The 13849-nt window shown below is 42.5% G+C and overlaps 1 protein-coding gene across 1 annotated transcript in view; it reads left to right on the top strand.

The window, feature by feature from the left end:
• Positions 1 to 13849, top strand: part of ttc3 (tetratricopeptide repeat domain 3) — a 190832-nt gene that overhangs the window by 103156 nt on the left and 73827 nt on the right. Inside the window, exons 17-19 of the mRNA XM_034177494.1 lie at positions 6411 to 6463; positions 8852 to 8875; positions 12448 to 12465. Of these exons, the coding sequence (XP_034033385.1) occupies positions 6411 to 6463; positions 8852 to 8875; positions 12448 to 12465 (95 nt within the window). The remainder of the gene's footprint in view (positions 1 to 6410; positions 6464 to 8851; positions 8876 to 12447; positions 12466 to 13849) is intronic.

Here is a 13849-nt window from a genome sequence, read left to right on the forward strand (position 1 = left end):
TTCCAAGATTTAACACCATGATATCTAATCTGACGCTGATAACGAGTCGTTTTATGCAAAAAATAAATGCAAATATGAGGACTGCCTTGTCAGATAATTATGAATTTGATGGTTTTCCAGTTTTCCAATTCCACAATTTGAAATATTGGGAAATGATCTGAAATATCTGTAAACAATATTCCAGATGTCATTACATTATTTAAATTATTAAATAAGATATTTTCTATTAATGTAGCAGAATGTTTTGTAACTCTTGTCGGTTTGGTAATTGAAGGAAGGAAAGAAGTAATTTGCATGAAGATTATTTTAAAACTCATTAGTCGCACAATGTGTTTCCTTATTGAACAAATTTATATTGAAGTCACCAAGAATTTGACAGATCTTATCCTCTCTGTTAATTAGTTCCAGAATATTTGAAAACAGTGGTTGAAGTTCACAACATCCGTATTTGGTGGCCTATAAATACAACCAATGACAAGATTTTTTTGTTCTACTATCAGACAATATTTCAATGAAAATTGATTCTAAATCAGATTCACTTAAGTTCATAAGCTCAAATCGGACATAAAAATCCAGATTTATGTACAAATATTGAAACTCCTCCTCCAGACCTTTATTGTCAAAAAAGTGAGTAAAGTTATAAAGTGGCAATTCATACAAGCCAGTCTTTACACTGCTCAGTCATCCATGTTTCTGTAAGGGCGATTACAGAAAACTCATGATTTTCAGAGGATATAAAATGTCAACTTCTCGTCATTTTTAGGAAGACTATGAACATTTAAATGTAAGACTGAAAATGTTTTAAAAGTATTAGGATAAGATTGTAGAAGATGTTTGAATTTGAGTTCGTCATAATAATCCCATGAATTAGAGTTTTTTTGCATTAGAAAAAAAATCATATCAGGATCAGCTTGTAATCTGAGTTACATCATCTTGATCTAGTTCAAATGGATTGAATAACAAAGTCTCATTAATAGCAAAACCATCATAATCATCAAGAAGATGTCTTTCAAACTCTTCATCATTAAGTGAAGAGAATGGGAACATTAAACAACAACTTTCACAGAACCACATACAATCTATTTCTTGATTCTGTCAGAAAAAAGTGCACATTTAGGATGAAATACAGTTTTACAAACAGAACAACCGATAAGCTGGAAACCTAATTGTTTCTGACATTTTGTGCATTTGTTATCAATATTCATGGAGTTGATGGACAATGAATCCCAAAATCATGTAGAACTACTAAAAGGAAAAAAAAACCCCCAAACAAACAGAAAACTAAGTAAATAAAATAATAAAAAATAATGCATGTCAAACCTTTGTTGGCTGTGTTGATCAGTGGGTGATAAGTTTGTCACATCTTAAATATGTAATATCACCTCATTGTCTTGCCTCTTTCATTGCTGGAATCAGCTCGTTGTGTTTTTGTCTTACAGATTCAGTGAAGTCTTCATTAATATAAATGCTTGATCCCTTTAGAAGCTTTGCCTTTTCCAACACAGCCGTACGATCCTTATGCTTCAAGAATTTTACCACAGTTGGTCTGGGTTTATCACCTTGGCCTGGTTTATTACCACTACGATGCACACGCTCCATTTCAATATGCCTCAGGTCTAGTTTAAGTTTTTCCAGAGATGATCTTCCTTATCTTGTCCTCAGTCAGACCATTTGTCATGGTCAGACTCCTGAATTCCATCAAACACCAAATTATTCCGTCGACTGGTTCTCCAGGTAATCAAATTTGCTAACCACATTGTTGTATGTGGAATCAAACAGACATGTCTTATTTCTTTACACTTAAGTGACAGATCATCAGAAATTAATTTGACATCATCAACCTCCTTCTGAGTATATTGAAGGCTTATTTTTAAGGTCACACACATCTTTTAATGACACCATCTAGCCTTTTGTTGAAGGAGTCCATTATTATCTGAATAAAATCTTTATAGGTACCTTCCTGTTGTTGCAGTAGCTCCTTAAATGAGGCCATTTGTTGATACAGAAGATCCCGAACTTGAGCAGAGGTCATAAAATCCTCCTCACATTTTGCTCTCTTAGGTGGCATTTTTGAAGAAGTACTTGCAGGTCGCGATCAGCCAATGCAGTATGGCTTTCACTGTAGCCTGGGCCGGGCCTGTTGGTAGCTATCTCAGGTAGCTGGCTCCCCGTTGTAGCCTGCACCGGTCCTGGTGGTAGCTGTCTCGCCACTGTAGCCTGTGCCAGGCCTGGTGGTAGCTCTCTTGCCGCTGTAGCCTGTGCCAGGCCTGGTGGTAGCTCTCTTGCCGCTGTAGCCTATGCCAGGCCTGGTGGTAGCTCTCTTGCCGCTGTAGCCTGCGCCGGTCCTGTTGGTAGCTCTCTTGCCGCTGTAGCCCGCACCGGCCCTGGTGGTAGCTGTCACGCTGCTGCTACCAGCAGCGTGACAGCTACCACCAGGGCCGTGACAGCTACCGTATAAACGGAGTGGGAAACACGCAGTATAATTTAAAGAATATACCAGAGGTATTGCTTTTGAAGGACAAACTGCTGCATCCTACTAGGATGTAGCAGTTTTCTTGCTTGGCAGATAGTTTTGGAGGAATGATTTGCTTCGATCTGCAAATCATTGCTTTAATGGTTCAAGGTTCAAAGCAAGCTGCGCTGCAGAAAAGCTGATTACAGACAGGTGCAGGTCTGTAATAAATGTAGAGAAATTATCATTTTGTTATTCACACCCCAAAAACACGACCACTCTGAAGGACCAATACGGGAATCACAATCAGCCCTCTTCCCGATTTCATATGTATTGATGGCGATTCAATTCCTCACAATGCGATACGATGCGATTTGGTCCGATACGATTTGGGATGGGTATTGATGAGATTTTATCACGGGGAGGTGATGGTCTAGTGGTTAAGCATTTATATATGTATATGTAGTAGAAACTGAGACAGAAATGACAAAATGAGATGAGTTCTACATTGAAACATGCAGAGCATGTACTTTAATCACAGAAGAGTAAAAAAACAAGACTTCACTTTTCAGGCACACATCTTAAGCCCCTTTCACACCGGACCTGCTTCAGTTGCTTTGTGTGCGTCATGACGATGGCAGGAATTTTCTGCGTCTGATGCACGCAGCAGGGGGCAGAGTGGAGGTGAGGACGCAGCCTGCAGGTTCTCTGCACAGATAAATCAGAGTGCACAATTTGGCTGCAGACGACTGTGCACTCCAATTTCTCTTCTAGTTTCTATTTGTTCTTTTGCTGAGCTGCAAGTCTGCACTCTGAGTTCTGAGTCCTGTGACCACGAGATGCCGTGGCGCGTGCATGAACGCACCATCCGCGAGTAAATGTGAGATGTCTGGAGTTGTACTTAATGTGGCATGTCCTGTCTCTGGCAGTCAGTCTGTGAGCAGGACCTATGTCCTTTTTTGTCCTTAATACAGTGATGAGAGAGTTGAGGCGAGAACATGGAGCTAACGGTCTGCAGCCAGACAGTTTTTTTCTTTTAATTGTTCACATGTGGCGCGCTGCGCGAACGAATCGTCCATGAGTGTACTGGAGATGTCTGGACTTTTTACTACATGTGGACATGTCTCTGGCAATCAGTCTGTGAGCAGGACTTTAATGGGCTTTATTTAAACACAGTTGTGAAAGAAGAGCGAGATGCTGCAATCAGCAGCATTTTTTTTCTGTGCTCTTTTTGAGCATTGTGCACTTTTACTGCATTGTGTACACAGTATAAAAACAATCCTGCATGATTTATACTTCGGGGAACAATGGAACACAGCAGGAATCATAAACTGGCGTCTGGTAATGTATTGTGAGTTTGTGGCTTCCTGTCACGTTGAGTACCGTTGCGTTGCTCTGACTTGCGCTGAAACCACTTAATTTCTCAGTCGAGCACATAATACAAAAAAATGAAACGTTTAATTTTTGGCATCTGATTTGCTTCCTCCTTTGCGCCTCTCGCGCCGTTGTGGCGTTGAGCTACATCGTCTTGGCACTGGGTTGCTTCCATGTGGTGTTGTCATGACGCCACACTATGCAACTCAAAGTGAGTCCAGTGTGAAAGGGGCTTAAAGGTCCCCTAAAGCCCCTTTCACACCGGGGGTGCTCCCGGTTGCTCCCACTTGCGTCGTGCATCATTATGACGACGCCGCGTGGAAGCAACTCAGTGCCGAGACGATGCAGCTCGGCACCGCAACGGCACTTTTTTTGGCGTCCTGTGCTCGACGCAGAAAGGAAGTGGTTCCAGCACAGGCCGGGGCAAAGAGGCGTTACCTGGCGTGACTCAAATCAAATCAATTTTATTTATATAGCGCCAAATCACAACAAACAGTTGCCCCAAGGCGCTTTATATTGTAAGGCAAAGCCGTATTGAGAAATGTTGTAACAGCTGGACATGTTCCAACTTGTCCTTAAGGCTTCCAACAGAGGTGTTTTTCCTGTGGCGGAGCGTCGCGGCGGCTGCGAGCCGACGCTGCAATCCGCCCGCACGTCTTCATTAAAAAAATCTCCTTTAACAGTGGAATATCCGGATAAAATGCTGAAACCGACTTCTTCTGAAACGTCTCTGTTCTCTCACGATGTCCTGGATCAATAGAAGCCTGCAATGTGGAGGGTTTTAAGCTTGAAACAGGCTGACGACGGCGCCTGAGAGCGCTGCACGACGTCTCGCTCCGTGGGAGTCCTTAAGCGACAGTATCACCTCAAAATCTCTCATCAGCTGTTAAAATTTTTACCGAAAACCAGCTTAATTTTTCGAACCATGTCCACTTCGATGTGTCTCACAGGTTTAGAAAAAATTTTGATCAACCAAGCGCCGTCTCTCAGCAACTTCTCAGACAAAGGAATTCCGACGAGGGGCTGGAAGACTTCTCCCACAAGGAGTGCTCACAGGTGAATGACGTCACCGACAGGCGTGGAAAAACTCACGCATGCGCACGAGGTTTCAAGCATGTCTGACGTAAAAACATATGAATGAAATCCATATAGTTTTTGAAAAAAATAAAAAGGACCTATACTTATGGACAGCCCTCGTATATATCGGGTGCCCCCAAAAATGCAACATTTTATCAGCAAAGAAAAGGTCAAAAGCACATGTCTAGGAAATATATTATGGCTGGATAGAAAGCTTGAAAGGTGAAGTTTTTTCATACCAGTGTCAATATTGGCCCTGCATTTTGTCATTCTAGCATAAAGTTGCTGCACCTGTTTGACACTCTTGGTCTGGTGCAAAACTCAATAATTTTTGTTCGCTGTAGTATGGTTAATTTTGGCATTTTCCTGAGTCTGCTTGCATCAACATAACATAAGTGATTAAGTTTGTAGCATGTAATGGTCAAACCGAGTGTTTTTAAATGTTGTATATTTTTGGGACACCCTATACATAGACAGACAGACAGACAGAGAGGAGGGCGGTGATGGGCGGTAACGCCAAGTACTGCAAATTTCCAACTGAAGAAGAGAGCAAATGTTATATGCCCATCAAATATTGTGTTTTAACCTTTTCAATGTTATTTTATTAACTTAGACCTTGACAGAAACATTTTAAAAAGAACTTTGGTATTACAAATACTACAACATAAATGTAATTTTCAATAGGGCTTGCCAATAACATTTTACAGGTATAAAACCCTATAGCTTCAGCGGGCTCTGCCCCCTTGACCCCCTGCACCCCCGGCTGTGAGCCACGATCACATAATTTACCCGGCACTAAAATGGAACTCCCTGCTTATTTCAGCAAGACAATGCCAAGCTACATTCTGCACGTGTTCCAACAGCGTGGCTTCGTAGTAAAAAAGTGCGGGTACTAGACTGGCCTGCCTGCAGTCCAGACCTGTCACCCATTGAAAATGTGTGGCACATTATGAAGCACAAAATACAACAGAGACCCCGGACTGTTGAACAACTGAAGTTGTACATCAAGCAAGAATGGGGAAGAATTCTACCTACAAAGCTTCAGCACTTAGTGTCCTCAGTTCCCAAACGCTTATTGAGTGTTGTTAGAAGGAAAGGTGATGCAACACAGTGGTAAACATACCACTGTCCCAGCTTTTTTGAAACATGTTGCAGGCATCCATTTCAAATGAACAAATATTTGCACAAAAACAAGTCCTAGCAGTTTGAACATTAAATATCTTGTCTTTGTGGTGTATTCAAATGAATATAGGTTGAAGAGGATTTGAAAATCATTGTATTCTGTTTTTATTTACATTTTACATTATGTCCACACTTCTTGGAATTGTGTTTGTATTCTATTCTATTCTATTTGGTCTCTGCAATGAAATGTGTTCATTGAATGTGCTGCACCATAAAAATTGCTGTTTCCAGATGAAACCTTTTTTTTTTTTTTTTTTTTTTTTGTCCCTTCTTACTGTCACACATCCTAAATGATTGCACAACTGATGACATTCTTTTCTTTCAGTGAGCTTTCTTCAAAGAGTGGGAAAGGACAGTCCAGCACCACTGCAAAAAGAAGTCAAGGAACAGAAATGGTCAAGCTGAAGATGTGGTAAGGCTGTGGAGCAGTGGTCAGTGATGTGGGACAAATCATTCTGAACAATATGAGACATGTTGCAGTTCTTGAAGTCAGATGAAGTGAGTTTGGAGTCAGCTAAATGTTGAACGAATAGAGAGGGAGGAAGCAGGAAATTGTTTCAAAACCCCCAACAGAAGGGACTTTGGGAAGAGAGGTCATCGAGTGAAGAGACGGATTCAGCAGGAGCTTCCTGGGTTCCTTTGACATCTGCCTGATAAATGTGTCATGTTAAATCACTTGATTGAACATTCATTAAAGCTGGACACCAGTTTGATTCCCTCAGCATTGAAAACTGCTTCAAATAGCAGAGCTGTGAAAACTCAGTGGATCTGAGGAATTCCACGGAGTTCATCGTGGGGGGCGGGGTATTAGTGTCATACTCTGTAATTGTGATCGTCACTGAGTTTCTAAAATGTAGATTGCAAAGTGTTTCCTTTTTTACGACAATTGTGCGAGGTTTTATAAGTCCGCGGACACTGATCTGTGTGTCACAGATAACATATCTGTGTCCTCGGATCTGCAGAACTTGCGAAGGAAAAATGCTACTCAAAGCATAGCTGTTACGCTTTGAGTTTACGTCGTAAAGCGGGACTGGTTGGTTGCTGCGGCGACGCTGTGTGGCTCCTGCAAGACACTGAAGTTAAATGTAGCATGTGGACGTCACAAAGTTTTAGAGGCTCTCAAGTTTTTAAAAGAAGAATTTCACAGCATGTTTGTCTCACGGAGCGACATCAGACAGAGGGAAGGTGGTGAGAAATTAATAAGGACAAGAATCCGTGGAGCCCTAGACCCCGGCTTGCGTGAATAACGTGAATAATTAGGACATATTTCAAAATTATGCATTTTGGATAAAGTATTTGAAAGTTGGTCTGTGATCAGTTAAAGGGACTTCCTGGAAGCAACAATGTCTTACACCGTTTTCAGTCAGTTTTAGGGACCTATTTTGTTCACAATTTATACTCCTGACCGTGTGCAAACTTATCAAATGCCTCCTATCATCTTTAGCAGATGACACTGTAATGTACACACTCAGTGACACAGGCATTTGAACTCTTGTAGTCTTCTTTGATTGTGGTGCAGAACTGTCTGGACAAATTCAACTGGTCTGATGCAGAACAATCCAAAGTGATGTTTTTCCTCAGTCATTGGTTTCTCAATTAAAACTGCTTGAGGTAAAATTCTCAAGCGAGTCAGCAGCTACAAGTATTTGGGAGTAACTGCTGACACAGAAGCTTTCTTTTAAGTTCATCTTGTCTCCAAATTAAGGGTGAAGCTCGGTCATGTATTTCCTTAAGAGCTCAGAAGCTCCTGATAACTGCTACCTTCCTGCTCTGTTGGACTACGGTGATGTGATGTGTAGGGCGCTTCATCCAATTGTCTACAGTCCTTACCCCGCTGTACACTGTGCTTTGAGATTCATCACTAGCCGCCTCACCCACCACTGTGAGTTGTACGCCGAAGCGGCATGCACTCTTGACTGTAAGGCGATATACACATTGGATGACTCTTGTTTATAAGACTTTTACCGGGCTGGTTCTGATTTATTTATCCAGTTTACTTCGAGATCTGAAAGCCGTTATGCTCTGTGCTTGAATGGCATGTTGTGCTTCCGTGTTACCTCGCACTGAAACGGGAAAGAAAGCTTTTAGTTTTTTCTACTCACTCTGATTGGAGCGTTCTCCATTCAGAACTGAAACTGTCTGGGCTGCAGGAATGAAGCTGCGCCAAGGTTAAACGATGCCAATGAAAATCAACAAAGTTCTTGTTTAGGTTTGGGCTTCTTTGCCCTTCGTAAGTGACGTGTGACCGGGCCCTTAGACGAAGAGGGAAGTTAGTCTGCATGATAGTCCAGTGAATTCATGGAAATCTAGATAGATAAACCATAAATAAGTCGCACCAGAGTATAAGTCGCACCAGCCACTTTAATCCATTATAAAGAAAAATAAACCATAAATAAGTGCACTGGACTATAAGTCCCATGGACATACAGGTATGTTAACATGAAAAGTTCAGATGATAATATTGTGACGGCTACCGTTTTCAGATGCATATTTCACCAGTTGTAACTTATAATCTGCAGAGTATGATTTTCTTTTTGGTGGCATATTTTTTCGGGCCTTCTCATGTCTTGTTAATTATCAGTAACGTTGAAATTGGTGGCCAAGTGGTTAATGCGCTTGGTTTCAGTTCGGAAGGTTTTGGGTTCAAATCCCACCCCTGCCACATTCTCCATGTAATGTGGAGTTGCGTCAGAAGGGCATCCGGCGTAAAACCTGTGCCAAATCAACATGCAGATCCACCTTGGATTTGCTGTGTGCGACCCGGAGTGCAAACAAGGGAGCAGCCGAAGGGTCTTACTATGGTAGTCAGAAGTTGCAGGAACAGTCACACAAGCCTTGAGTGCCCCCTCGTGAGCTGCATTTTACCTACAGATATGTTTGTATTTTGCGGACCACATTGCGAGCCGAACCATGCGGCACCTACCTGCACAGCTCATGACAGCTCAGTGGTGTCGATCCAGCTCCTTCCAAGTGCAGACGCTAATCTTCCGCCGTCGCTCAGTGCTCCCATGCAGCTCTCAGCGTCAACTCTGCTCACACTGATATCCAAGGGTTGAAGCTGTTTTGTTACCCGTCCCGGAATAAACACCATGTTCGTCTGCTTCAGAAGCTTTTCACAATCTTCAACGCCAGCTCCTTCCAAGTGCACACACTAATCCTCCGCCGTCACTCACCCAGTGCTCCCACGCAGCTCTCAGCGTCAAACTCTGCTCACACTGATATCCAAGGGTTTGAAGCTGTTTTGTTCGCCATGCCGGGAATAACAGCAAGCACGAGTTCGTCAGCTTCACACACTGTGGGTGAGTTGAGGAATACGCGTCCAACGTTCTGTTCTCTGATTGGGTTATCGCGACCAGCGTGACTTATAGGACGGCCACCATACTACAGTGTCCATGATACATTGCATTTCCTTTTCCGGTGGCCATTTTAAAACATAAATGACTCTGTCACGTAAAATTGTTTTGTTACAGTACATTATTTGAGATCCTACCGGTATATTTTTCATTTATAAGTCGCACTGGAGTATAGGTCGCACCCCGGCCAAACATGTAAAAAAGTGCGACTTATAGTTCGGAAAATACCGGTATATTGTAGTGAGTTGAAATGAGCCTTGAAAGGCGGTGATATGCTCTTTAGAGAAGGGGAATGAAAGTCAATAGCCGCAAGACTGTGTGTGAGAGAGAGGGAGAGAGGCACAGTGGAACAGTGTGGTTGTAAGGGTTAAAGCTGTTAAAGGTTCAACCCCAAATTGGAAAAATTTGGGGCATTTGGAAAATGCAGACTAAAAATCCCCCACAGTGATTCTTGGACTTTGACATGTTTTATTGCAGACCGTATGAATCCAAGATATTTCTTATTTTGTGTGGTCAGCTACAATAAAAGCTTCATTTGAGTTTGCATGAATTTGACTTATTATTCCAATCCAGCGCTGTGAGTCTGTAAAACAAACATCATACTTGTTTAAAAATGTACTATTTCAACTTTAAATCAGATCTTTCAATGTAACAAATCTAATGAATTGAATGTATTTTCCAGAGTATAAATTGTGGGCGTTAGCAGTTTGAGAGGTATTGGGACTAATAGTTTGGTTTGACATTGTACGAGGTCTGTCAATAAAGTAACGGTCCTTTTTATTTTTTTCAAAAACTATATGGATTTCATTCATATGTTTTTACGTCAGGACATGCTTGAACCCTCGTGCGCATGCGTGAGTTTTTCCACGCCTGTCAGTGACGTCATTCGCCTGTGAGCACGCCTTGGGAAGGAGTGGTCCCGCCCCCTCGTCAGATTTTCATTGTCTGGAAATGGCGGAATGAAAAGGACTTTTTTTCCATCAGAATTTTTTCAGAAGCTGTTAGAGACTGGCACCTGGAAACCATTCGAAAAACTTATCTGGCTTTGGGTGAAAATTTTACAGGCTTCAGAGAGAATAAGGTCTGTTATTACAGCTTTAAGGACCCCTTTAAGGACGCTCGGCGCGCTGCCCTCCGAGCTGCGACGACGCGGCACAAGCCACCGGACCATTTCTAAACGGATGGCTCTGTGGATACGAGACCGTCGTGTGCACTTTCTCTGGTTATCACAAGAGCTGGACATCAGCCATTTTCCGGCAGATGTCACTTTTAACAAGAGATTTTGTCATGGAAAGCCGCGCGGAGGCTTCGCTGGAAATCGATGTTAACATTTGTGGAACATATTGCAGAGGGGAATTAGGTAATGATGAAGAGAAGGGGCCCCAGGACAGAGCCCTGGAGCCCACCTGAAGCGACAGTGGAAGGCCAGGATGGGAAGGAAGGCCTTGAGCCGGATGAATGGAGTGTAGCCCGAGAGATGAGATTTAAACCAGTGTGATGAAGTGTGGGCAGTGCCGGTGGACGATAACCTATCGAGGAGGGTGATGTGACAATGGTGTCAAAAGCCGCACCCAGGTTACAGAGGATGAGAACAGTGAGTAAAGTAGAGTCAGGTGCCATAAGGAGGTGGTTAAGGATTTTTAGGAGTGCAGTTTCAGTCCTGTGAAGGCGGGCAGGAACCAAACTGGAACTGTTCACTCAGGTTATCATGAGATAAATGGGAGTCAACATGCACAGCTCGTGTTTTTTTTTTTTTTCTTCAATCTGGGAGTTTTTGCAGCTGTTTTGAAGGATGCGGGAAGAGTTCCAGTGGTGAGAGAGGAGCGAATGATAGCCGAGGTGAGGGGCACCAGAGGAGGGAGGCGGGCTTTAACCAGAACTGTAGGGAGGGGTCCCGCTGACAGGTGGACAGTTCAGTCTTACGGACGAGATCTGAGATTTCACAGAGGCTGGGAACCTGGGAGGACAAAAGTGGAGTGAGTGGATGATGTTCAGCTGAGGTACGGACAGAGGAGTTTGGACCAAGATGCTGATGGATCTTCTGGATGTTTTAATCAACGAAGCTCATGAGGGAGTTCCAGAAGGCAGTTGAGTACAGGTGAGATGGCGGAGGGTCTGGGGGTTCCAGAATAATCTGCTATAGAACAGATTATTCCACAGTAAGAGTTAGATTTGGTTTTAGCAGTGCAGTTTTTGTAATGTAGTAAATGATTTTTGCCTAATGGTAAGGTCATCAAGTCCAGTTTTTCCATGAAGTTGCTAAAGTTGCCAAGCTTTGGCCTTCATAAGCCAAAGGTCAGATGTAACCAGGCGGGGGAGGGGTGAGACCAGGGCCTGGATTCATGAAACAGTCTAATCTTTAGTCAGATAAACTCACCTAGCTGACTAATTTTTTTACGTTAGTTGTTGCACAAAGCTGTAATCATTTTCATGTTTTTGGCTTCCCTCATCCTAACGAACCTGATTTCAAAGCTAGAACCCCAAACTTTTGCTTCACATCCTACTTTAGTTATAGTTCATGAGGCAGTCACCAATTTTAACCTAATCTGTGCCACTGAAGGGGATGAAACAACACTTACAATCCAGCCTCAATGTACCATGGCCCTACACAAAAATGTACAGTTGTGCTCAGAAGTTTACATACCCTCGCAGAATTTTTGCTTTTTTGGCCATTTTTCAGAGAATATGAATGACAACACAAAACTTTTTTCACTCATGGTTAGTGGTTGAGTGAAGCCATTTATTGTCAAACAACTGGTTTCCTCTTTTTAAATCAAAATGACAACACAAACTACCCAAATGACCCTGATCAAAAGTTTACATCCCCCTGTTCTTAATACTGTGTGTTGCCCCTTTTAATATCAATGTCTGCTTGGAGTCTTTTGTGGTTCGTTGTGGACGAGGCTCTCTGATGGCGAAGCTGCCACTGAATATGTTTCAGACTTTATTACATTAATTACAAGAAATTAAAAACAGTATGACACTCTGTGGTAAATCTGCATGGAGTAGACAGTTCTCAAAAACTGAGTGACTGTGCAAGAAGGAGAAGAGTGAGGAAAGACACCCAGACAACCCAGGAGAAGTTATAGGCTTACGTGGCTGTGATTGGAGAAATTCTGTACAGTGCAAGCTTTGCAATTTTTGTATCAGCAGTTATCATCTTCATGATGAAGTGATGTAGAGGAGGATTTTCTTAAAAAGATCTGAAAGTTGGCTACAAATTGCCAGAAGGTACATCTGAGATGCAAGCCTGGATTCGATCTGTTTTGGTGAAAGAAATCCTTCTCTGCTCTGCTCCACTATGAGCTAAGAGTAGTGATACAAAATGCAAAGTTTGCACTGTGCACAGTTTCTTCAATCACAGCCACATAAGCCTGAACTTCTTCTGGGTGTCTTGGTGGCTTTCCTCACTCTTCCTGTTAAAAGGGAGGTTTTTCCTTCCCACTGTAGCCAAGTGCTTGCTCACAGGGGGTCGTTTTGACCGTTGGGGTTTTACATAATTATTGTATGGTCTTGCCTTACAATATAAAGCGCCTTGGGGCAACTGTTTGTTTGTGATTTGGTGCTATATAAAAAATTGATTGATTGATTGTGCAAGAAGTAGAATCAATCATCAATCAATCAATCATCCTCCGCCCGGCCCGTGCTACGAGCATTCTGACAGTTAGTGTGACTCGGGGGTGTTGACTCATTTAAACTAACATATTCATCCTGCTGTAACCAGGTTTCTGTAAGGCAGAATAAATCAATATGTTGATCAATTATTATATCATTACTAACAGGGACTTAGAAGAGAGAGATCTAATGTTTAATAGACCACATTTAACTGTTTTAGTCTGTGGTGCAGTTGAAGGTGCTATATTATTTTTTCTTTTTGAATTTTTATGCTTAATAGATTTTTGCTGGTTATTGGTAGTCTGGGAGCAGGCACCGTCTCTACGGGGATGGGGTAATGAGGGGATGGCAGGGGGAGAGAAGCTGCAGAGAGGTGTGTAAGACTACAACTCTGCTTCCTGGTCCCAACCCTGGATAGTCACGGTTTGGAGGATTTAAGAAATTGGCCAGATTTCTAGAAATGAGAGCTGCTCCATCCAAAGTGGGATGGATGCCGCTCTCTCCTAACAAGACCAGGTTTTCCCCAGAAGCTTTGCCAATTATCTATGAAGCCCACCTCATTTTTCAGTCACTCAGTTTTTGAGAACTGTCTACTCCATGCAGGATTTACCACAGAGTGTCCTACTGTTTGTATTTCTTTGTAATTGATGTAAATAAAGTCTGAAACATATTCAGTGGCAGTTTCACCATCAGGAGAGCCTCGTCCACAACGAACCACAAGAGACTCCAAGCTGTCAGTGATGTTAAAGGGGGCAACACACAGTATTAAGAAAAGGGGGATGTAAACTTTTGATCA

This window comes from Thalassophryne amazonica, chromosome 9 (genome assembly GCF_902500255.1).
Source record: "Thalassophryne amazonica chromosome 9, fThaAma1.1, whole genome shotgun sequence".
NCBI lineage: Eukaryota > Metazoa > Chordata > Actinopteri > Batrachoidiformes > Batrachoididae > Thalassophryne > Thalassophryne amazonica.